We start from the raw sequence: 24,755 nt of genomic DNA, 5'->3' as shown, positions 1-24,755 counted from the left end.
CAGACAATTCTCACCTCACACACACACACACACACACACACACACACACACACACACACACACACACACACACACACACACACACACACACACACACACACATTAAACATCTTTTATCTTGTCTCAATTCACACAGATAAAAAAGGCTGCAGTCACTGATCCTTCTGTGTCTCTCTCTCTCTCTCTCTCTCTCTCTCTCTCTCTCTCTCTCTCTCTCTCTCTCTCTCTCTCTCTCTCTCTCTCTCTCTCTCTCTCTCTCTCTCTCTCTCTCTCTCTCTCTCTCTCTCTCTCTCTCACACACACACACACACACACACACACACACACACACACACACACACACACACACACACACACACACACACACACTCACACTCACACTCACACACACACACACAGCTTCGCTCAGCATCATGCTCCCCAGTGTGTGGTTGCGGTGGTCGGTGGAGATATAAAACACAGCCTGTCTCCTCTCTCCTCTCTCCTCTCCCTGCTGCTATTGCTGCTGCTGCTGCTGCTGCTCTCGAGGCTGAGGAAGCATATTCTCACTGCTCCACTCTGCTGGCCTCAGCTCCACTCATGGCTGGAGTGGCCATCGGGTATACGGGGAATTTGCCTGGTGGAATGTTGATTTGACTTTGTGCATTGGCCTGGTCCTCATGCCGTTACATTGGCCTCTCCAAGATAGTCAGTTGCAGTCAAAATAGCTCATATTAGATTACTTAATACATAGGTTTTGTCTCTTTCGATGTCTGGTGGGCTGGTCTTTGCTGCAAATGGCCATTTCCAGTCGAGCCCTGGCTGCGGTTTATATAGGCCTACTGCTCCCTTGATGACTGGTCACTAAGTGGCAATTCCCATATTGCTGACCCATAACTGCTGTAATTGGTAGAGTCTCATAATCCCACCCTGATGACCAATAACAAGTCATAGTTCCCATTCTGCTGACCAATGACTGCTGTCCCCTCTGTCGGTGATGGCCAATCAACTCTACTGTGCATGCTGCCGACCAATCCCTGCTATTAGAACTACAGTCCCCAATCATCTGACCAATCACTAGCCCGTGTCCTGCGGAGCCTTGGAATTCAGAGTTGTGACTCCCGGGGTTGGAAGTTGGTAGGTGACATGATTCAATTAATTTCAAATAGTTCAAGGCAGCGGCTTTCTGTTTGAGTTTAACACAAAATCACTACATAGCAAGAAAAGTTGAAGAAGAAACGAATTGCAATTACCTTTATGGCACCTTCTGTGTTCTTTACGCTCACTTAGTGGAGCTATGCAATACGTGTCCAAGGCTCCATGAGCTGTCATTGCTGTGTAAAAATGGAACATTAAGGTATGGGATTGGCTGAACTTTAACGTCCATGCCTCTGGTGTTTTCAAAGCCCTACACCCCAATGACCAATGGACTTTAACGTCCATGCCTCTGGTGTCCATGCCTCTGGTGTTTTCAAAGCCCTACACCCCAATGACCAATCACCGCTTACAAAGCTGCAGCCTAATAATCACTGACATAGTTCCACAGTTTGCCTTGCTACAGCTCACAGTGTTGCGAATTGTTTGACATCATCACCCGATCACCATCACATTTACATTCTCAAAGAAGCTGCTCCAAAAATGAATGCAAAGAAAGCAAGTATATTTTATTCATTTTGGTAAAGTAAAAGCCATGCATCCAAAAAAATGATAAATGAAACACATTCCCAAAAAATAAAAGCTGCCAGTTGGGGCAAGTATGAGGGATTCCATGACGTCCTCCTTGCTTATGTCCAAATAGTGAGATGTTGCTGCAGCACACAAAGTCCCTTGTGTAGAGAGATGCACTGTTTAATAAGACATATTGTCTGATTTAGGGTCATATTGTCTGTTTAATCACATTTCGTGTGATCAAGGGTCATATATAGCCTACATCCTACATTATTGCAGAGAAATAGTTCCAAGTTTTCCAGGCTTGGCTTGACTTTACTTTGACAGGCGTAGTCCTTCAGAGTCTCTTGCTATCTTATTAGGATATCCTTTTAGTTTTTCTTTTTTGTAAAACACAAACTGATCCATATTTCTAAACATAACATTGCTGACAGGTCTCATGCAGACAGATAGACATATTTAAACAAAAGTAGAGATGTATTTAAACAAAAGTATATTTCAATAAACACTTCAATTTGAATAACATTGACACAGAATATGTCTGTTGTTTGAAAATGAAATACACCTCAATATGCTTTCCTATGAATTTGTCATCATTACAGGTTGACACATGAGCAATACAGACCTGGGTAAGTCACCAAGTTAAGGCACTATTCTGCTTTCAGTGTGGGGATTGTTTTATTTGAAACTGTTTTTAATGAGCAAAGTGACAGGTTTTGAGCTACTAGACAGCTCAATACTGGGTGGTGGAGTGGAGGTGCACAAGCACAAAAGCTTGCAAAGTCATTTGAATTATATACAAGGAAGGATTCTGGCATTGGCATTTTATGAACAATAGATTTTCTGTTCTCGGTATGAAAGAAAGATGTGGTTTTTTTTACAGAGTCAGGGCTTTCACTAAAGCAGCTCTACAGAAATCTCATCATAAACACTATCAATTGCAGACTCATTCAGAATGCCTCTCTGTTATGACTTGCGTTATTCATCATATCGACTCAGCCTCAATAGGAAACAGCAAAAACTACAAAAATAGTACATTTGTCAGGAATGCACACGCCTTTGCCATTACACTGGTAACAAACACAATGACGATTTTGCCTCACTGTGATTGGAGGATACTGTACACACCAGCAAAACAGCCAATCACATACGTCCTCTGGAAGAGACTGAAACAGTATTGCTGGGACATTAGTCATTTAGCCTGTCCTAATGCAATCATAAACTCACAAAATGACAACACCGGAATGTGAACAAAAAAGGACTAAGAAAAAAGGATGGTAAAGAAAGAAAACAGAAATTGCTGATGATTTCAATGCCCATAACTCAATTTTGTTACCTCTTGACTCTACATCAGAATCACCTTCAAAAATAAAAAATGAAACAAACAAACAAACAAAAACAATCAAAAGAGACTTTGTTTAAAACTGAAAGTCACTTTAGAGAGAGAAAAAACTAGCTCATTAAAACCTCCATGCAACTCAGGCCCTTTGTATAGACGTGCTGCGCTGCGTTCACACTGTGCCACTTTCTTCCTCCTGGTCACTGACAGCCTCCTCTTCCTCCACGAAGGACGAGTCGGCCTCTGTCTGTGTCTTCATCTGCTTCACTCCTGAGAGAGAGAGAGAGAGAGAGAGAGAGAGAGAGAGAGAGAGAGAGAGAGAGAGAGAGAGAGAGAGAGAAAGGCAATGACAGAGAGAAAGAGAGAGAGAGAGAAAGAGAGATGGAGATAGAAATAAAAAGAGGGATAGAATGGGATACCGTAAGACAAGCAGAGTAGTAGAGCATCAAAAGGACACCAGCAGACAGGCTATGGAACAGACAGGAAGAGCAAGTGAAGGACATGAGAGGACACCACAAACAGAACAATAAACACCACTGTGGAAGGGCACCAGAGGAGAGAGGTAGAGCAATGATCCTCAGACTACTTACGTAATATGAGCTGGGGGTCCACTGGTGGGCCCTGAAGGTATCCCAAGTTAGCCTGATTATCATCGACGTTTCAAATCTCTTCGAGACTTGGTCTTACCAAGAGCATAACAATTAACATTTCCCAAACGGCATGGTTGACTCGCCTCCCTTGGTTTGCTAATGGTTGTTTGCTTCCCAGCAAGGGAGCTCAGAGTACCTACATTGCTCTTGACCTGACTAGTTGCAACGCTGAAGGTGTTGCGTCACTAGGAGGGCACAGCCTGGCTAATCCCAAGTGGGCCGTAGCCCCATGCACACTGGTCCACCAGTGGAACACTGCAATAGTTGAAAAGTTAAAATGCTAGAACACTATGACATAGTAACACAGCGCCTAGTAATGGACTACGAATTGGTCATTGCCACTGAGGAAGACAGTACACATTGAGGAAGGCAGAACACATTGAGGAAGGCAGAAGGCCGAAACGCGTCTGTGTAATAATAACAAAAAAAATCTTTGCATGGTGCGACCTTTTCTCACTTTTCAGTTTTACAATATTTTGGTCAGCACTCTAAAAAGAAGGAAACTTGTTGGGTGAAGCCCGCTCCACCTTTATGGACATTTTGGTAACAGCAAATTTACAACGCCATGTCTTAATGGGTTAAAATGATTTTCTAAAAAACGATATTTGTGTGTCGCTGTTAACTGTTTATTTGAGTTGTATTGTCTACTGGGTCAGATGTGGGCAGCGAATAATGGTGAAAGTTTCAACTCCTCATCATCCTACAATAGCTGAGCTGCTCCCACAGCCTATACCGTACCCATGGATGCCTTTACCCAGATGTCTTGTGAGTTATAACAGTAGAGGATTTACGCAGCTAATGTACTAAAGTTAGGCTGTAGGAACAGCTGCACTGACTTTGGGGGTAATCACAGTTCAAATGAATACAATTTGACAGGGGTCATGGAGGTCTCAACGTATATGAAATGCCTATAAAGTGCATATCAGGAGGCACTTAAGTTGCATCATGTAGCTTAGCTTGTGAACAAATGTAGTTACAGAGAAGGTAAAGACAGGTAGAAAGTGTGTGTGTGTGTGTGCGTGTGTGTGTGTGTGTGTGTGTGTGTGTGTGTGTGTGTGTGTGTGTGTGTGTGTGTGTGTGTGTGTGTGTGTGTGTGTGTGTGTGTGTGTGTATGTGGCGAGAGAGAGAGAGAGATAGAGAGAGAGAAGGGGTGATACAGCATGTCGGTGACTGTGAGGGGGAGTCTTTTGGGATCACGCCTGTGTTTTTACAGGAACACACCATCTGGTCTGCAGACATGCTGGCACGGGAACACGCCATCTTGTTTATCTCTCTGCAATACCTGGCTCTCTCTCCCTACGCTCCTCTGGGTTACAGTGCAGAGAAATCGGGAAACAATTTGAAAACTAAGTCAAGCGATTCCAGTCACTCCTCAGGGACTCGCAGGCCTTAATCAGTTTCACCAGGACCAAGTTCCTCTCCTCCAAACACACTACTATTAGATGCTAAACAGACACTAATCCAGCGGTGGGGAACCTATGTCCCTCCCGAGGGCCGTTTACAGCCCTTGAGGTCGTCTTATCCAGCCCCTAATGTAATTTTAATGTTATGCAGATCCACATGAAATATGAGATGTTTTGTAAAGAAATCACATAAATTACATTTAAGTAATATAATTAAGTTATATACAATTAAGTAATATTTTCAGGGGAACTACTGAAGGTGGGGTCTGTTGCAAGGGTGGCCGCCTTCAATATAGGCCTAAAGAACAGGGTGAAATCCTTGTGTTCATAGTATGGCCCTTGGAGGACTTTATAAAATTGAAGAGGCCCGTCAAATTAAAAAGGTTTCCCACCCCTGCTCTACTCCAAACACTATTAGATGCTAACAGACACTAATCAGATGGCAATAGCCAGTCGCCATGGCTATTCTCAAGTATACCGTAAGTCAAACAGAAAACCATGTGATTTTTTTTGTTTGTTTGTTTCTTTTATGCAGCAGTTTTATATAAAGTCAGATGCAATCATTTTGAAATGAACAATATGTATGCTTTAAGAATCCAACCTCAATTTCATTGAGAATAAAGTAGAATGTCCTGCAATGTCCTGTTTTAATTTTTAGAGCGCTTTTGGGGCTTTATTATTAAAGGACAGTGTGAGAGTAGACAGGAAATGACTGGGAGAGAGAGATGGGGCAGGGCCGAGAAATGACCCCGGCCGGACTCGAACCGCTGTGCCACAGCAACCCCCTACCATTTTTTTTAAACTTCACCCTCTGACCCAGGGCCGTATTACCGACCGGGCGAGTGGGGCTGGCGCCCCGGGGCCCATGGATCCAGGGGGCCCAGGGGGGGCCCAACAACAATCCAGATACCGATGTCGATGCTGATTGCGATAGAGCCCTCTATTCTAGGATCTTCTTTAGTTGTACTTCTTTAGTCTATAAGGGTTAATTGAAATGGGCTGGGGGGAGTGACAGCAGTCAGAGGGCCCTTGGCCACAGGACATAGGAACCAGAGGGCCCCTGGGCCATGTCATACAGCAACCAGAGGGCCCCAAGGCCACGGAGGACGGCAATCAGAGGGCCCCTGGGCCACGGGGGATGGCAAAGGGCCCCTGAACCACGGGATATGGCAACCAGAGGGCCCCTGGGCCACGGGGGACGACAATCAGAGAGCCCCTGGGCCACGGGGGGCGGCTATCAAAGGGCCCTTGAGCCACGGGATATTTGGGTTGGGTTGGTATGGGCTCAGGGGGGGAGGGGGGGCCCTTGCAATCTCCTTGCCCCGGGGCCCAGACCCACCTTAATCCGGGCCTGCTCTGACCTTATGCATTACTGTGTGGATGTGGTTTTTTTTTTAGTTGTAGTTGCTTTAGAAAGTGTGCTCAGCTCCAAACTGTTTTTTTTAAACATGTGAGCAAAGAGATTTTCACATTTCTCGCTAAGTTAAACTACAGAAAGTCGTAAACCCCATAAAGGATGGCCTGCAGATGTCATTTCGTTAAGGAATCGAGGACACCAGGATCTTCTATTAGATTATTTACCGCTACCTCAACGTTTACCTCACCTGGTTCACTACTGACCCAGCTTCTTGCGAATACCCACCAGGTGGCCCTTCTGTAATAGTCAAAGAAAGTAGATTGGACGATCACTGGATGGAAAATGCATTGGCCAGGGTGTAGTAGTACGTGGGCGTAGCTTAAAGTGTACCTCCAGGATTTTGGACACCAGACCTCATTTCCGAGTCAGCCAGGGTGTAAACAATGTGTCCAGAATGTTTTTTTCACATTCCATGCAGTCCTTGTGAATTCTCATATCCATATTGCTAAGCTAGCGCAAGTGAACAGCAATTGTAGCCTGCCCCCAAAAATAGTCTTATCCCGTTTAAACAACATTCAAAACAAAACCGTTATTATGCCATACTGCAAGTGTAAATGTTTGTCTTAGTAGAATGAAGTTTGAAATTAAACCAACATTGCAATCATGTTTGATCACCATCAGCAATTTGTGTTCCCTGATTTGAAAGCTTGACAGCCGCGGAGTGATATTCCTAGTACAAATCCGGTGCACATGGTCAGTGCGACGCCATGATGGATACAAATTTTGACTCCCCAAAATCCGGAACCTCCGCAAAATCGCGGTCGAAAGAGGATATCTGGTTGTCAGTATTCAGTGTGTGGTTTAATTAGCTGCGGCTTTCAGTCAGCAGTAATTGCAGGAGATTAATGACAGCAGACAAACCTTTACGGTGTCTTATGACCTGTTCCACACTCCAACCTTGGGGGTAGTGGCATTGCGATATTTAACATCATGCCTCTAGTACTGACGGTAGAAGAAATGTGACTCCCCTCACGGCCAAGCCATACTACACTGTTATGATGTCAGTAAACCCTCCTTTCTACGGTATACGTCACGTCAAGTCACGTCCTGGCATGCACTTAGTTGCAACAGGTGTATGGTATGCATGCAACAGGGGAGCATCCTACCTGGCGTGAAGGGGGGCTGGTGCTGGTAGGGTGTGTCTTTACGGCGTGGGGGAGCTGAGGGCTCCTCGTCCTCAGACAGCGGGTCCAGGTGAGAGAGGGCCTGGCGGGACAGCGAGGTGGGCAGCGGGTGTGGGTGTGGGTGTGGATGCGGATGTGGGTGAGGGTGAGGGTGAGGGTGAGGGTGGGTTTGTGGAGTTGAGGTGGTGATGGGGTTCCTGTCTTCCCCATGCGCTCCATGGCTTTCTGCCTGATGGTCTCTCCCTTTAGAAAGAATAGACAACCATGTACGTGCACACACATGCACGCACGCGCACACACACACACACACACACACACACACACACACACACACACACACACACACACACACACACACACACACACACACACACACACACATTGTGAGACCAACCTGAAACACGTGATTTGGGTCAAACTCATTGACCTCTCCTGAAGACCTTGTTACAGTGGGGCAGCTCGTCTCACTTACTGCACTGCAGGTCAAGGGTCACTCAGCGCTAATCCATTACCGCTCATGTTTGGACAATGCTAATACCATTGATGTAACATTGATGAGAACAACAGCAGGCTAGCTCGGGCAATAGGTCTCCTTAACCTTCCAGAGAAAAGCAGCTAAATACCAACTCACTTAGCATCTATGCTAATATAGTGTAAAAACCTGATGCTCTGGTGTTCCTCACAGCACAACTGATACATTTTCCTCACAACATTGTATCAACATGTATACAGTAGATACCTCATATTCCTAATATTCTAAATATGATTATTTAAATCCCTCAATGATCTAAATAACACAATTTAAACAGGAGATCATCAGAGATCAAAAGACAAGCAATAGGTACATGTAGCTCCTTTGGTCAAATAAAACATATGGACAGACACTCGGGAGTTAATAGCTTCATGCCATTAAAATACAGTTATCTCTTTATTTCTTTTCCAATATCTATAAGGAGAGATGGTACCAAGTCAATGCAAAACCAAAAGTACAGAATTGAAGAAGAAAGAGCAATACAGAATATGGCAGAGAAATCGCTGCACATATTGGTGGTCGGTTGCAGAGTTGTATAAAGTAGAAGTAGAAGTACTTTTACTGATGTAATATAACATATTAACACTTGATATGATATTACATGGTTTCAAATTTGTAATATATTATACTACTAGTGCTGTAAATTAAGACTACTTCTACTTCATACAGCTCTGATCGATTGGTTTAGTCTGACAGAGAGAGTATGCAGAGTTTACAAGTGCCTGAATGAAACGCCTCTAAGACACTGCTAAAAAAAATACATGAAAACCCATTTTTGAGTCTGATGGAAGCAGTAGAAAATGTCCAACCAGCTAATAGAGGACGGTTGTGAGAAACGAAGAACGGATTATGGGTTGTTGCATACTCTATGGTGATTACAATGTGCTGTTATTATTATTGGCTGTTCTCTACGTATGGATTCACTGTATGGCTTTTAAAGAAAGGCCCAGAGGGGGGGAACAAGTCCATAACGGATGTGCAAACGCTTATGAAGTCAAGATGCTAGTGGGCGGTTATCGGGAAATTGTCGAGGGGCTTGACAAGTTTTTCTGCGGACATTCTGAAGCCTCTGGCGACTCTCCTGCATAGGGAAATATACGTAAAAAAGAAGAAGGAAAAAACAATAACAACAATGACAAAAAACACAAACAACAACACCAAGAACAACAACAACAAGAGAGAGAGACAAACAAAAGGTGATTAGCGAGGTCTGATCACAAACCTACCAGTTCATACAACCGTAAAAGTACGGAGAAGGCTGAGCCTGGGAGAGATCTAGAAGAACTTTGGCCCTCATTCGACCCATAATCAGCCAAATTTTCACACACTAGTCAATGCCCAGTGCCAGATCTGTCCCAAGCTTAGCCGTGGTCTGTGGACTCATGTAGTTGTATACAGTAGGCAGCTGGGTCCTGTTTTAAGTATGTGGTCCAATGACAAACCTGGACAAACTAACTACATTACAGCAGAGCAGAGTTGTGTTGATTTGCAAAGGAATAAAGCTGTGCTGTCCTCAATGGCTGAATCAATGGTTTAAAATCAAAGGCCTCCAGATACATTACCGGTCACTGCTGATGGCATAATCATGGCCAATTTTCATTGGATGCAGATTTCTTTGGACCAGGAGACTACTTATCACAAGATAACATACCCTTCGTTTGCCATTAAACCACATGAAATACAGCCCATCGACCAAGAAAAAGCAACTCTACATGCAAGCTGAAGTTGTCTCGTGTCCTTCTGTCCTTGCTTCATACTATGTGAAAGGGACATCGCGACCAGGAGACTACTTATCACAAGATAACATACCCTTCGTTTGCCATTAAACCACATGACTGAAATACAGCCCATCGACTAAGAAAAAGCAACTCTACATGCATGCTGAAGTTGTCTCGTGTCCTTCTGTCCTTCCTTCATACTATGTCAAAGGGACATCCAGACATGAGGACATTTGACAACAGCTGATACAGATCGACCGAAGGATCAGCTGCCCTCTATGTCCCAGATGCATGGAAATCAAATCTGGAGGGGGCACGACTTTAGGAGAGGTGTAAAAAACAGGAAGTACAAAGCTATACTTGGTATGCTGTGTTTCACATCTGGAACATCTATACAGTATCTATAGTGTGTGAGAAAGCAGACTTCCCTAGATCATGTCCAAGAGGCCTTCCGAGATAGGAAGTCTCCAGATTCAAGGGAGGTTTTGGCAAGAGCACAAAGGTGTACTATGCTGTTTATTTTTTCCTTTCCCAATGTGAACTTTCCCATCTCTCTAACATGCATGGGAAAGGTATGGGGACAATGTAAGGATGCAAAAGATGCAAAAAAAGAAGCAGCGTCACCCATCACTCCAAGAACACACAAAGTCATTCATGTCTCTATTTTCCTTTGTTGCCCCCAGTGGCAGAATTGCACATTTCGGTTATTTCTTTGAATTAAAAAAAAAAATTGGCCTATATATATTTGTTTTTAACATCCAGGCCGGATAGAACCTTCTGGCGGGCCAGATCCGTCCCAAGGGCCGTAAGTTTGACACCCCTGTGTGACGGAGGTCATCTTGCACCTGTTCACCTCCCTCGGGAATCGAACATGCAACCTCGTCAACTCCAACGGTCTGGCAATGGGAGCCACAGTACGATACCGGTGGGGCAAGAGACTAGTATCTCGGCCCAACGGCACGAGACTGTATGAGGCTATCGGAGGGAGGTTTTACCAACGTTCCACGCCAACTCTGCTGGTTAGCCTCCGTTACACTCTCCCCCTTAAACCTCACACCCAATCCGGGTCACGGCACCACTGTGACGGAAGTCATCTTGCACCTGTTCACCCTCCTCGGGGATCGAACGTGCGACCTCGTCAACAACAACGGTCCGGCAATGGGAGCCACAGTACGATACCGCTGGGCCAAGAGACTAGTATCTCGGCCCAACGGCGCGAGACTGAATGAGGCTATCGGAGGGAGGCTTTACCAACGTTCCACGCCAACTCTGCTAGTTAGCCTCCGTTACACCTGCATAACAGCATGTGTTTTGAAGTGCTATTTAAGGGTGCACTGCTGAACCGATGTGCAGCAATGATGTGAACTGACATCACACAATGATGTGAACTGACTGATGTGTTCTTAAAATATAGTGTGGAATCAGTTCTAGGCAAATGATTCTTACATTCTTGTAAAACACATTTTCCAGAAATGATGTTCACAGTCACCACACTTTTAAAAGATTACGAACAAAGTCTTGAAAATAAATAATAAAGGTCCGCAACACTGATCTATTTCTGTTATCTTCTGTTTGGTTCAGCACCTGTGTTACTGATGTGCGAACGCTGCACACTACTTTTTTTGGATACGAAAAAACTCTTCCCATGATCACTCACTCCCATAAGGTTTGTGCAACAGACAGTGGCAGGTGCCTTACTGGGTTTTAGAAGAGAGGCTATATATGAAGAGTTCAGATGCAAAACCCCCTAAGTGCCTTTTCAGAAAATAATCTTAATTCATTTTTATTTAATACAAAGCTATCAAAATTGCATATTTTTGTTTTTTATTTATGTAATATAACTATTTACATGTATTATCAAGTACATGAATGTAAACCAAACCAACAACTGGGTTCTCTAAAAATATAGAAGTGCAGGTCTTCAGAAATGGAGTTAGGGGGTTTTGCATCTGAACTCTTCATATTATATGCGAGCAGTATTGTCACATGCTTTTGATCGTGAAGCATGGAGATTATCATGTCAACATGGACCAGAGTACATTGTGACACAATAACAAAAGAGACAAAAAAATAACTTTCAAAAAGGGCATTTTTTGTCCAGTAGGGCAAAGGGGCAGGTGCTTTAGTACCACTTTATCCCCATCTGTGCACGCCTATGGTAACAGAAGAAGCCATGCAGAGCTGCTGTGAATCATGCGGGTAAAGGTGACAGAAATATTTACGGTGTGGCACTGAAGGTGATGGAACAAGGTAGGGGCACTTACCCCCCACGGCAGTGCTGCTGCTGCTGCTAGTGCAGCTAACGGGGCTACCCAGCGTGCCGATTGACTGGCTACTACTGCTGTTGCTGTTGCTGCTACTGCGGTCATTGCCATTGGGCTCGGGGTAGTTGTGGTTTTGCCACGGCGGGGCTGTTGGCATGGCAGCGTGACCGTGCCCGTGACCGTGGCCGTGGGCGTGGCGCTGCTGCGGTGCCGTGACGGGGCTGGGCGTGTCGGGGCTGTCGGAGGAGAGAGCTCCACCTCCACCATCCTGCTGTTGCTGCTCCTGACGCTGGAAGTGCTGCTCCACCACCAGCTGTAGCTCTGTGGCCAGCCGGACAGGACCGGAGAGGACAGGGAACAGGGGAGGGGGGAGGAGGAACAGGACAGGGGAGGGGATGACAGGGAACAGGACAGGGGAGGACAGGGAACAGGACAGGGGAGGGGAGGACAGGGAACAGGACAGGGGAGGGGAGGACAGGGAACAGGGCAGGGAACAGGACAGGGGAGGGGAGGACACATGAACGGGGGCAAGGAGGACAGGGGAGGACAGGGAACAGGACAGGGGAGGGGAGGACAGGGAACAGGACAGGGGAGGGGAGGACAAGGAACAGGACAGGGGAGGGGAGGACACATGAACGGGGGCAAGGAAGGACAAGGAACAGGACAGGGGAGGACAGGGTCAGGGGAGGACAGGGTCAGAGGGGGACAGGGGACAGGGGAGGACAGGGGATGGGAGGACACATGAACAGGGGCAAGGAAGGACAGGGAACAGGGGAGAACAGGGTCAGGGGAGGACAGGGGACAGAGACACGGGAGGAGGAGACAGGACAGGAAAGGACATGAACAGTGAAGGGAGGACAGGGAACAGGGGAGGACAGGGACCAGGCAGTGGAGGGGAAGACCGGGGCGGACATGGGCAGGGCAGTGGTGGTCAGGGAACAGGGAAAGGGGAGGACGGGGTAGGGTAGGGGGACATGAACAGGGTCAGGTCAGGGGTGGTGAGGACATGGACAGGGACAGCGAGATGGAAGGGGAGGGGAAGACATGAAAAGGGGAAGGACAGGGAAGGAGAGGAGGGGGGGGGCAGGCACAGGGATAGGGGAGGACATGGACAGGGGGGGCAGGCACAGGGATAGGGGAGGACATGGACAGGGGGGGGCAGGCACAGGGATAGGGGAGGACATGGACAGGGGAGGAGAGAACAGGGGGGGCAGGTACAGGGATAGGGGAGGACATGGACAGGGGGGGCAGGCACAGGGATAGGGGAGGACATGGACAGGGGGGGGCAGGTACAGGGATAGGGGAGGACATGGACAGGGGGAAGACATGAACACAATGTTAAACATGTACACGCTGTAAACACAAGAACTGTCTCCGCACTGTCACATAATTTTACAACATTTAGCACATATACACACACAGGTCAATATGCACATACTGTAAACAAACAGAGAAAAATACATACAACAACAAGACAGATCTTGTGAGAGACACAACACAATGCCAAACACATAGGTATATACATAGGCTACATAAACTGTCTACATAAGCATACTCACGCATACACGCACACACACACACACATAAACAATATATACAAGAGAGAACTTGAGACAAAGCACAATGCCAAACGTATATATAAGTCTCTTTGGACAAAAGTGTCTGCCAAATGTAATAACAATGGTACAGCTTGTATGCATATACACAGATGAATACATACACCAACAAGAACTGGAGACACAACAGAAGGCCAAACCAAGTAAGACAGGGCAGGGGGGGGGGCACAGCACAATGCCATGTACACATACACAACATATACTGTACACATGAATGGGCCTACATAAATACACAGACATAAATGCATGTACGTACATAGACGCATACACACATCACATACATGATGACGCACACTAACAGTGCCTGACAGACCACAGAACAATCCCATATTTTTCCACAACCCTCGAGCTTCAGCTCTCTCTTTCTCTCTCTCTCTCTCTCTCTCTCTCTCTCTCTCTTTCTCTCTCTCTCTCTCTCTCTCTCTCTCTCACTCTCTCTGCCTTTCCCTCTCCAATGTATCACTTTTCCTTTCCTTTCTGACTTTCTTTTTTTCTCTCCTCTCCTCATACCTCCGCTCTTTCCAAAAACATTATCTGCAGCAGGGAGGTCTGTGCAGTGCAGTACCTGTGGTCCAGAGTGGCCCTAGTGGGGCCGCCATGTTATGGTGTAAGCAGGGCTGCTGACAGCTTTGGCTGGGGCCAGGACAAAGTCATCTGAGAAAGGCCCTCCACCCAATATATTTAATGCAATGAGGGCCCAATTATGCCCCCCCTCCCATCTCCCTGGGCCCGGGAAAATTGACCCCTTTGTCCCCCCTTGTTGGCTTTTCTGTGCGTAAGCCTTGTAGGCAGGGCAGAAGGACTCCTAATTACCAGTGATTCAAAACAGCCCATTACTGATGCACTGCAACAAGGGCCCCGTCTGTGGAAACATATCGCGGGCGTGTAACTAAATTAGCCACTGCTCTGTTATGCCATCCTATGGGTATCTGTGGTGGCCTCGTTTGTCACAAGAAAAGGGGCATTGTGATGCGGCCAGAATAGTACTGCTGTTGGAACGCCAGAGGTGGAAAAAGTAATGGAAATATATAATCGGTTAAAGCGGCCTTTTCTTTGCTTACGCAAATAGTACTGAAGCAAAATCAAGAGTATCCATCTAAAACTATAAAACTCGGATAAAAATAAACTAGAAATGACAAATTACTCATGAAGCTAGAAGAACATGGAAAACATGCACGGTGTACGAAAATATGTGACAATCTGTTGCAACCAGATAAGACATCATTAAAAAGAGTACTCAGGACTCTGATGAAGACGCTTTTTCGAAACGTTAGTGTTAGAGGAATGAGTTACGGTACTTGTGTTGGCACTGCCACCCTATGGTCATGTTGTGTTATGCCAGAGTATAAAAGAGATGTGCGATTGCATTGTGGGCATTCTAATAAAAGTCATATCTGAAACATGGTGCCAGAAGTGGTCTAGCTGCCAAGCTAAAATAAAATAATGGCATACAACAATTCGATTCCAGCGCCGGACGGCATGCAGATGTCCGGTGATCTGGCGAAAAACTGGGAGGTTTTTCGGGCGGAATTTGAAGACTACGTGCTGGCCTCAAGCTTGGACGAGAAGTCCGAAGAAGTGCAAGCAGCCGCTCTGAGGAGGCTAATGGGTAACGAATGCCGCCACATTTACATGCATAATGTCACGCTAACCGATGAACAAAAGAAAGACCCCACGGCTATACTCGACGCTCTGGAGGGGTATTTTAAGCCAGCAACGAATGTTATTTACGAGAGATACAAGTTTGGATGTTGTAAACAAGAAAATGACGAACCTATAGATAGTTTCCTGACCAAATTGCGAGTAGCAGCCGCGTCGTGTGAATACCGAGGGCTCAGGGATGAAATGATAAGAGACAGGCTCGTGCTTGGTGTGGCTAGCGAGAACACCCGAAGGCGCTTGCTTCGTGAGCGGGAGCTGATGCTGCCAACGGCGATCGAAATTTGCCGCCTGGCTGAACTTACCGAAAGCAGAATGAGAGGGATGGTGAGCCCGCAGACACATGTGGACACTGTGAACGCTGCTGACAGGCACAAGGATAGCCCCAGACGTAGTCCCAATTCCTCATTTCAAGACAGAGCAGGGCGAGACATGCAGGCTTGCAGATACTGTGGGAACAGCCACAAGCGGGGCAGGGAGCAGTGTCCTGCCTACGGCAAGACATGCCGTGCGTGCGGCGTTGCACACCATTTCGCCCGGGTATGCCAGCCCACACAGCAGAGGACTCCGATGCGGAGCCGCGTTAAGTCACCACATCCGTGTCACTGTCACATTCCTTTGGGTTCCACTTGGTGGATCAGGGCCGCCACCGTGCGCCGCCCCAAATTCTACTGTCAAAACGCGGACCATAATCGCATCCATATCTGATTCACAAACGCGGACGCGCTGTAAAATCTAACGGACGTTGGTACAGTTTTTGTTGGGGCAGACAAGACCGAACAGCGCTCTCCAGTAAGTATTGATTTATTTATATTAGGTGATACACAAAGGTACAAAAAGTATATCTGAAGCTTTTATACTATCAATGCTTATTGATATTTCGTAGGATTTTGTTTTATGATTTTAAAAAGTGTATGTTAACCCTAGTTGTTTTCAAAACGAGACAGCTAGTTCATTCATTCAAAAACATGGAGAACTACATTGGCTATTGTAGTATTTCCTAAATGCTGTTAAAATATGATGCCATCCGATACATGGAGGAAGTGCAGTTGAATAAAAATTATCTACATTGTGCCCATTTTAACAGCCTTGTTTACGTTAGCTTGCTAGCCAGCTACTAGCAAACCGGTTGACTGAAGCAAACTTGTGTAAAGTTAAACGTAGGTCTAAGTGTTCAAATACTCTTATGAAACGGCTATATTGGTCTGAATTTGGCTCGTGGTACACTTTTACACGGATTGGTGATGCTCTCAACAGGTTTGGCACCAACTGTGTTTTTAACGGCACAAATCCTAAAGCGGTGGCATCATGTTTTCCTCACGTTAACGAAATCCAGGCTAATTATTTATTAGCAATTAATGGATGGCCATGAACTGCGCCCTCGTCCCATATGCTGTCCATCATGGTGAATGAATGAAGTAGCTGGGCTCATAGTTTGATACAGATGTCCGTGGTTGGGCTACAAATATCTGAATTTGTTCTTAATCTTGTGCAACAGTAAACAGGTGGAATTACCTCTGGGTCGGACAGGGCTAGCCAGCTGTAATCCACCCTGCTACAGTGATGCCCGCCTGCCTCCCGGCTTTTACGACCAAGAGTAAGTAGGACATGGTACATCTTATAATATTCAACATCATTACTGTCACGGGATAGAGATGTGAAAGAGCGTTGTCCATTCCATATGCAATGCAATGTCTGATTGTCATCTTACGAAATTTAAGTGAAAGCTCTAAGTTTAGCTCTGTTGCCTTTTCAGATCGGAGCGCTGATGTGATGTTTCGTCGACTGATGAGGGAAGGAAGAGAAGGCAGCCACGACACGCGATTGTTCAACATGACAGTGAGACAGAAAAATAATGTCAAGATAAATAAAAAATCATGATGAGTGAAGTTCTTCGTCAGGTTGTGTTTTTTTCGGGATCTTATTTAAACGGTGTCTAGGCCAGGTCTGTGTTATCTGTAGAATTAAATCTAAATGCTGTTTGTAACGGTTAACTGGTTTAGTGTTGGTTTATTGGGATTATAGCATACTAAGAAAGTAACTTTATGAGCACGGATCCAAAATGGTCCCGGCCCGGAACATCTATGAGTCCGGAATGGGTCCGTAACTGATAAAAAGTAGTGGAACCGTGACGGATGCAATAAGTGGACACGTAATGAGTCCGCATCGGATGTCGCGCCTCCGAACCGGGCTCACTGCGGAGGTACGCTTCTGCACGCGGATCCGTTGCGGGTGACAAACGGGTCCCTTTTGACTCCGCACCACGCCTCCGCGTCGGATGATAGGCGGCGTGCAAGTGGACGCCGATACGGCCCCGTTTACCGGATCCGTTCCGGAGGATGGCCTCCGGATGGTGGACTCCGGGGCGGATCCATTACGGTGTACTTTTGCTGTGTGGGAGGCTAGCAAAACCAAGAAAGTTAATGTCATGGAGGAGTCTGAGCAAAACGACACAGACATGAATGACATGTTTGTAGCCTCAGAATGTGTCAGTAGCATGAACTCAAAAGGGCTTAAGTGGTTTGTGCACTTGAAGTTAAATAAGAAAAAACAAGCATGCCAACTCGATACCGGCGCCACCTGTAATGTTATGAGCAGCAAAATTAAAGAGAAGCTGTCACCTGGCACTGCGCTACAGCCAAGCACAACTAGGCTGAAACTTTACTCAGGCGAAACAATGCGATCTCAGGGGAGATTCCACACAGACTGTGTCATCAGGGGAGTAAAGCACAGCCTGGTCTTCGAGGTAGTGGAGACACAGCAGGAGCCTCTCCTTTCCGGGGCTACTTGCCAGCGCCTCGGTCTGATGACGTTCACCATTCCAGACGAGTTGCATAAAGTAGAGGCAGATCAGTGCGCGCCACTCGCGAAAGAGCAGCTACTTACCACTTACGCTGATGTCTTCACTGACCCCATAGAGTCAGTCCCAGGTGAAATCCACTTTGAGCTGGATCCAAAGGTCACCCCCGTGCAATGCGCGCCTCGGAATGTGCCTGTTGCGTTGAGAGAGAGGGTGAGGAACGAGCTTGACCGCCATGTGAAAGCAGGCAACATCGCACCGGTGAGTGAGCCCACCGTGTGGATTAGTAACATGGTAACGGTGGCAAAGCCGGATAAAATACGGTTGTGCATTGACCCCAAGCCGCTCAACAAGGCATTACTGAGGTCCCACTACCACATGCCGACCTTGGAGGATGTACTATACAAACTGCCCAAAGCCCGTCTCTTCACGCTGGTGGATGCCCGTGACGCCTTTCTGCAGTGTAGGCTCGATGAGGAAAGCAGCCGACTGACGACTTTCTGGACGCCCTGGGGTCGCATGAGATGGCTCAAGCTTCCATTCGGCGTGTCGGTGGCACCAGAGAACCTCTAACAGGGAGAAGGCTCAGTCTCATTGGTTCCCATTGTAGCCAGTTAGCTTTGCATGCATAATGCAGTAACGAGCGTAGGCCAGTCCTTCATGTGGGAAAATGTATGGAATGGAAAGGGGAACCCATGCTAAATACATTGCTACTGCGATTTCCAGTCACAAATATCATCAACAAAACATTCCTGGTAAGCACTATGACTGTTCTTTAACAATAGGCTTTATTGACAAATCGCACTGGTGTGTAGTTTTACAGCAGGTTAGAAGATTTCAACCTGTACTCGCTAGCATCGCGCTAATGTTTATGGGTTTGGCCCCATAAAAATTGAGCTTTGTGACCCAGTATATAATAATCTAGTGGCGCAAAATAATCGAAACGCTACTCAAATGGGGTCTTATTATTTCTAGCTTCGAACTTAATATTAATATTTCAGGACAAAAAATTATAAAAAATCACAAAAATGATAATGGTAAAAAACTCCATTGACACCCATTCATTTTGCACTGTCCCGTGGTTAGGGTTAGCCAATTGTGGCTAACAGGAAGTTCAGCGAGTGAACAGCCCCTGATGGCACCAGAAATCTACCAACGCAAACAGCATGAGTTACTGGCGGGCCTGGCTGGCATCGAACCGATAGCTGACGACATCCTGGTGGTTGGGTGCGGTGACACGGAAGCGGAGGCAGAACGTGACCACGACAACAACCTACATGCACTCATGGAGCGATGCAGAGCTGTGAAGCTGAGGCTGAGCGAACGCAAGCTGCAGTTCAAACTGAGTGAAGTCCATTTCCATGGGCACATCCTGTCCTCTGAAGGGCTCAAAATTGATCCAGAGAAGACGCGGGCGGTGTTGGAGATGCCACCTCCCACCGACGCTAAGGCCGTGCAGCGCTTCATCGGATTTGTGACCTACCTGGCAAAATTCCTGCCAAAGCTCTCAGAGGTATGTGAGCCACTCCGGAGACTCCTTGACAAGGACACAGAATGGCACTGGCTAGCCAAACATGAAGATGCAGTGTGTGAAATAAAGCGACTGGTCTCCAACACGCCTGTCCTTCGATACTACGATGTGACGAAGCCGGTCACCATCCAGAGTGATGCCAGCATGAATGGGTTAGGGTGCTGCTTGACGCAAGGGGGTCAGCCAGTTGCGTTCGCATCGAGGGCCCTTACCCAAACAGAGCAAAATTACGCTCAAATTGAGAAAGAGTGCCTGAGCAGAATTCGAGACGATTCGTCTAATGAATTGTTGAGAGGGGACCATTCGAACAAAACGTGGGACAACAACATAGGCCTACCAGTTAAAATGAGTAAGTACATTTTATTTATAGATTTACATGTTTAAATCAACAAAAAACAAAACTTAACAGCTGATTTACATATTTAAATAAACAAAACCCTTAAAATGAGCATTAAAAAAGCTGATTTACATTTCTAATATAGGCAGGCCGAAGAAAACCCGTTAAAATGAGCATTAAAAAAGCTGATTTACATTTCTAATATAGGCAGACTGAAGGGACCTTTAGTTGAAACCTACGGATCTTTAGTTCAATTTTAAGGACCTTTCGTTGGCTTTTGCGGTAGACGGACCGTCCTCGACTAAAGATCCCCTGCCTTATACTAATGGTCCAACGTTTTGTTCGAATGGTCCCCTCTCAAGAATCCATTCGACGAAAAGACCTGTACCCCCTGAGCATAGTCTTCGCTTGCCAGAGATTTCATCAATACCTATATGGCAGAGACACGGTCACCGCGGAGACAGACCACAAGCCACTGATCACGATCTTCAAGAAGCCTCTCCTGAGTGCACCGAAACGTCTCCAGGGGATGTTAATGCAGCTCCAATGTTACAACCTCGACGTGGTGTACAAGCCTGGGCCTGAAATGTACGTCAGCGACACCTTAAGCCGTGCTACGCCACCGCACAGCGGGCCTGACACAACCCCCGTGCGGCATGCCGTCTTCGCCGCTCAGGCAGAGTATGCACAGCTGGACCAGGCCCAGCATCTGAACGTCACCGATTTCAGGCTCCGTCAAATAGCTCAGCACACAGAAACGGATGACGCACTCCAAGAGCTGAAAGCAGTGGTTGTGAGTGGCTGGCCCGACTTCAAGGAAGACACCCCGTTGGCGGTGCGGGACTACTGGGCCTTCAGAGACGAGTTTAATGTGCAGAATGGCGTACTATACAAGGGGCAGTGTGTCGTCATCCCAAAGGCACTGAGAGCAGAACTCCTCAAGCGCATACACACGAGCCACATAGGTGGTGAAGCATGTTACAGGCGTGCCAGGGACACACTCTTCTGGCCAAACATGCGGGCCGAAATTAAAGATGTTGCAGCCAACTGCTTTGCATGCAAGGAATATGCGAGGAATCAGCAGAGAGAACCCATGATGTCGCATGAGATACCCACGCGCCCCTGGGAAACCGTGAGCATGGACATCTACTCCTATGCGGGCAAGGAATTCCTCATAATCGTAGACCACTATTCAGATTATTGGGAAATCGACCTGCTTCCTGACCTATCGGCCAACACTCTTATTGCGCGCTGCAGGGCACAGTTCGCACGCTATGGGCAGCCGGACAGAGTGATCAGTGACAACGGGCCCCAATTTGCCTGCGAGCAATTCAAGACATTTGCATCCAGTTGGGGGTTCACCCATGTCACATCCTCCCCCTACCATCCAAAGTCGAATGGCAAGGCTGAGTCAGCCGTAAAGATAGTGAAATCACTCTGTAAGCGGGCAAAAGCAGACGGGACAGACGCATGGATGGCTATCCTCCACTGGCGCAACACGCCCACTGAGGGCATGGACAGTAGCCCTGCTCAGCGCCTAATGTCACGCAGACTCAAGACCTCACTGCCAGTGGCAAACAGCCTGCTACAACCGCAAGTAGTAGCCGGAGTGGCCGAGAAGTTGCAGTGGAAACGGCGGATGGCAAAATCGACCTATGACAAAGCTGCCAGAGTCCTACCGGAGCTGACCGTAGGGGAACGGATCAGAATGAAACCACTGCCAGGTGACCGCACCGGAAGGTGGCAGCTGGGACAATGCGTTCAGAAAGTGTCCCCCCGTTCGTTCGTCGTGGATGTCAACGGCACGCTCTACAGACGCAATCGGGTGGATCTTCGTATGGCTGAACGCTTAGCGGAGGTGCAGCCCGCCAGCAGACTGGAGCGGACATGGCCAGAACAGGAGCGCACGACTGAGGGCCCAACCTCGGCTGAGCCCGGACACCAGGATGATCCAGAGGGCACCAACGCGGCCCACACCCCAAGCGATCCAGCTCCGGACACCCCAGGCCCTGTGCTGTGCCCCACACCCAAGAGGCACAGTGGCACGCCGGGTCGGGCAGTTTCCACGCGTAGTGGACGCATCTCGCGACCACCACCAAGACTGAACCTGTGACCCTCTTTTCACAAACACATGACATGAAAGCACGGGCTCTACTAGGGTGTAGGCTGGTCGCTGCCCTTACCTCTGCCCGCACACACACGCACACACACACACTCACAGACACATGCCAATTACACGCAGACACTCAAGCTGTTGAATGAAAAAAAAAAAAAAAGAGCGCAGTGTGAAGATTGGAACTGTGAAGAAGGTGTAAGTCGAAAACTACACTGAGATTCTGGAGATGTTTAGTTAAACTTCAATGAGTCTTAGCCAGGTTAATTTACATGGTTGAATGGCAAAGTTACGATGAGTATTAACACAATGAGTTGATAAATTAACAATGAATGTTATTACATGGCTAGTAATAGTAAAGCTAGTATGAGTTTGGTTTGAGGTAGCAATGAACCTAAGTCAGGTCGTTAATGGAATGTGTGTTATATATGAGTTTATGGTTATATGTTACAGTGTTATCACTATGATAATGATAGCTGCCTGCAAGACTCAGGAACTCCCCATTGTCAACTAAACAGTAATCTAAAGAAAGGGAGATGTTAGAGGAATGAGTTACGGTACTTGTGTTGGCACTGCCACCCTATGGTCATGTTGTGTTATGCCAGAGTATAAAAGAGATGTGCGATTGCATTGTGGGCATTCTAATAAAAGTCATATTTGAAACAGTTAGTCTAATAATGCACTGTAAATAAATAACAAATAACTAAAAAGACATCTTTGTGGAGGAGCCATGTGTGGCAAGGTTACCGCGCTAGCCATGAAAGTCAGCCTATATACTCTGTGCAATCTGGGAATCATCTGGAAACCACTGTGTTATGCTGATGAGGGTGAATTCATCCGTTGTGGGTATCAGATTATAGCGAATGGTGGAGGTCACAGTTGTTGTACACATGAGCCCTGGCAGAGCAGGGGACTACAGAAATGTCAGCTGCATGACTCGCGAATGGCAAATACCCAGTAAAAATACAGTTTGGCAGACTTTTGAAATATATCCAAAGCACTTTCCATTGAGTCAAGGTGGTTGAAGTATTTAAAAACCCTTTATTTTACACTGGGGTAAACAGGGTAAACAGGATAAACGCCAAAAAAAAGGGCGTTTTCACCATGTTTACCCTGATGTAAAATAAAGGGTTTTTAAATACTTCAACCACCTTGACTCAAAGGAGAGTGCTTTGGATATAGTTCAAAAGTCTGCCAAGCCCTAAAAGGAATAACCAGATGCACCCCTTCAACCTGGAGTAAAGACTACAGAGCGCTCGCTATTCTTTCCTTTTGCCACAAAAATACAGTGTTATTTTAACACTGTTGAGAGTACACAGTTTTTTTGTTTTTTTTTACTGTGTAGCACAAAAAGCAAAGAGATGGCAAACGATGGCAAACCTCACAGAAAAAAACAACAACCAATAACCAATAAGGCAAACAGAAAGCATGACAAAGAAAGACTAATGTGAACCAAAACGGATGTCATAAAGTCTTAAAATCATGAGCTTTCTGTGTTTTGTTTTGCTTGTGGTCCCCAGCTGCTTCCCATGAGAGTATAGGGCTCCAGCTGCTGTGTGTGTGTGTGTGTGTGTGTGTGTGTGTGTGTGTGTGTGTGTGTGTGTGTGTGTGTGTGTGTGTGTGTGTGTGTGTGTGTGTGTGTGTGTTTAACCACACTCATGTAAATAAACCAACAATGGTGACCTTTAACGACTCCCACACAGCCGACTGGCAAGCCACAAACTAACACACACACACACACACACACACACACACACACACACACACACACAGACACACAGACACACAGACACACACGGCTAAACACCAACTACGTAATTTCCTGGAACAGATTAGATGCCAATTATAAGGGCTACGTTTGTTGGAAGTATACAGTGGCATGCTGTCAAATGCCAACACTGTAGGCAGAGGGAGCCTGTGGCAAACATTGAAATAGCCCCCTGGTATGTTTTCATTTGTGCTCAACTGTGTCTGAAGTGACACGGTGCACAGAAATGATAACGTTGTTCACAGACCAATGTATTCATATTATTGCTCATTGCTAATGAAATAAAACATCATTGCTAATAATAAAATGTTCGTCAAGCTAGTCCAAAGAAATGCGGAGACAGGGAAAAGTCTGGTCTCACTCTTCTGTCTGAGCTCAGGTGCCCACAGCCGAATAACATGAGGAGCATGGACTGTTACGCTTCATGAGAGAAAGCATAAGAGAGGCTAACACACAGTCCTGTCTCACTTTGGTTGAAAACGGAAAAGTGAACACTGTAAAACATTGCATCCAGCTTAACGTAAAAAAGTAAGTTGCCCTGCTGCCTTAAGCTTTTAGTTAACTCACCTTAAGTCTCGAGCTAAGTTAACTTACAAAGCTAAGGCAGCAAGGGAACTTACTTTTTTGTATTTAATGCTTGCAATGTTTTACAGCGAAGGCACTCCAACAGCTGTTTTGCTTCATGGCAGAAGAAGCGGAATTGTGCAACAAAGTTTGTTGTCTGACGTCATTTATGAGAAACATTTAGTCCAAGAGGAGGAGGGAGCTTGTAAACGTTCCTGCCTGACCTACAGTATGTGGTTCCAACGTTTCTCCAAAGTCTGTAAAATTTGTGGG

General features: G+C 46.5%; 1 protein-coding gene across 2 annotated transcripts in view; it reads right to left on the bottom strand.

Moving 5' to 3' along the window:
• Nucleotides 1-1,443: 1,443 nt before the first annotated feature.
• The window catches only part of ppp1r1c (protein phosphatase 1, regulatory (inhibitor) subunit 1C), a 40,069-nt gene continuing 16,757 nt past the window's right edge, over nucleotides 1,444-24,755 (bottom strand). For both annotated transcript variants that reach the window (XM_063213268.1, XM_063213267.1), the window contains exons 5-7: nucleotides 12,095-12,415; nucleotides 7,563-7,823; nucleotides 1,444-3,256 (exon numbers count right to left, since the gene is read on the bottom strand). In XM_063213268.1, coding sequence (XP_063069338.1) covers nucleotides 3,159-3,256; nucleotides 7,563-7,823; nucleotides 12,095-12,415 — 680 coding nt within the window. In that variant the 3' untranslated portion in view covers nucleotides 1,444-3,158. The remainder of the gene's footprint in view (nucleotides 3,257-7,562; nucleotides 7,824-12,094; nucleotides 12,416-24,755) is intronic.

Source organism: Engraulis encrasicolus, chromosome 13 (genome assembly GCF_034702125.1).
Source record: "Engraulis encrasicolus isolate BLACKSEA-1 chromosome 13, IST_EnEncr_1.0, whole genome shotgun sequence".
NCBI lineage: Eukaryota > Metazoa > Chordata > Actinopteri > Clupeiformes > Engraulidae > Engraulis > Engraulis encrasicolus.
The sequence above is the reverse complement of the archived record's forward strand: the minus strand, read 5'-3'. Positions and strand labels throughout refer to the sequence as shown.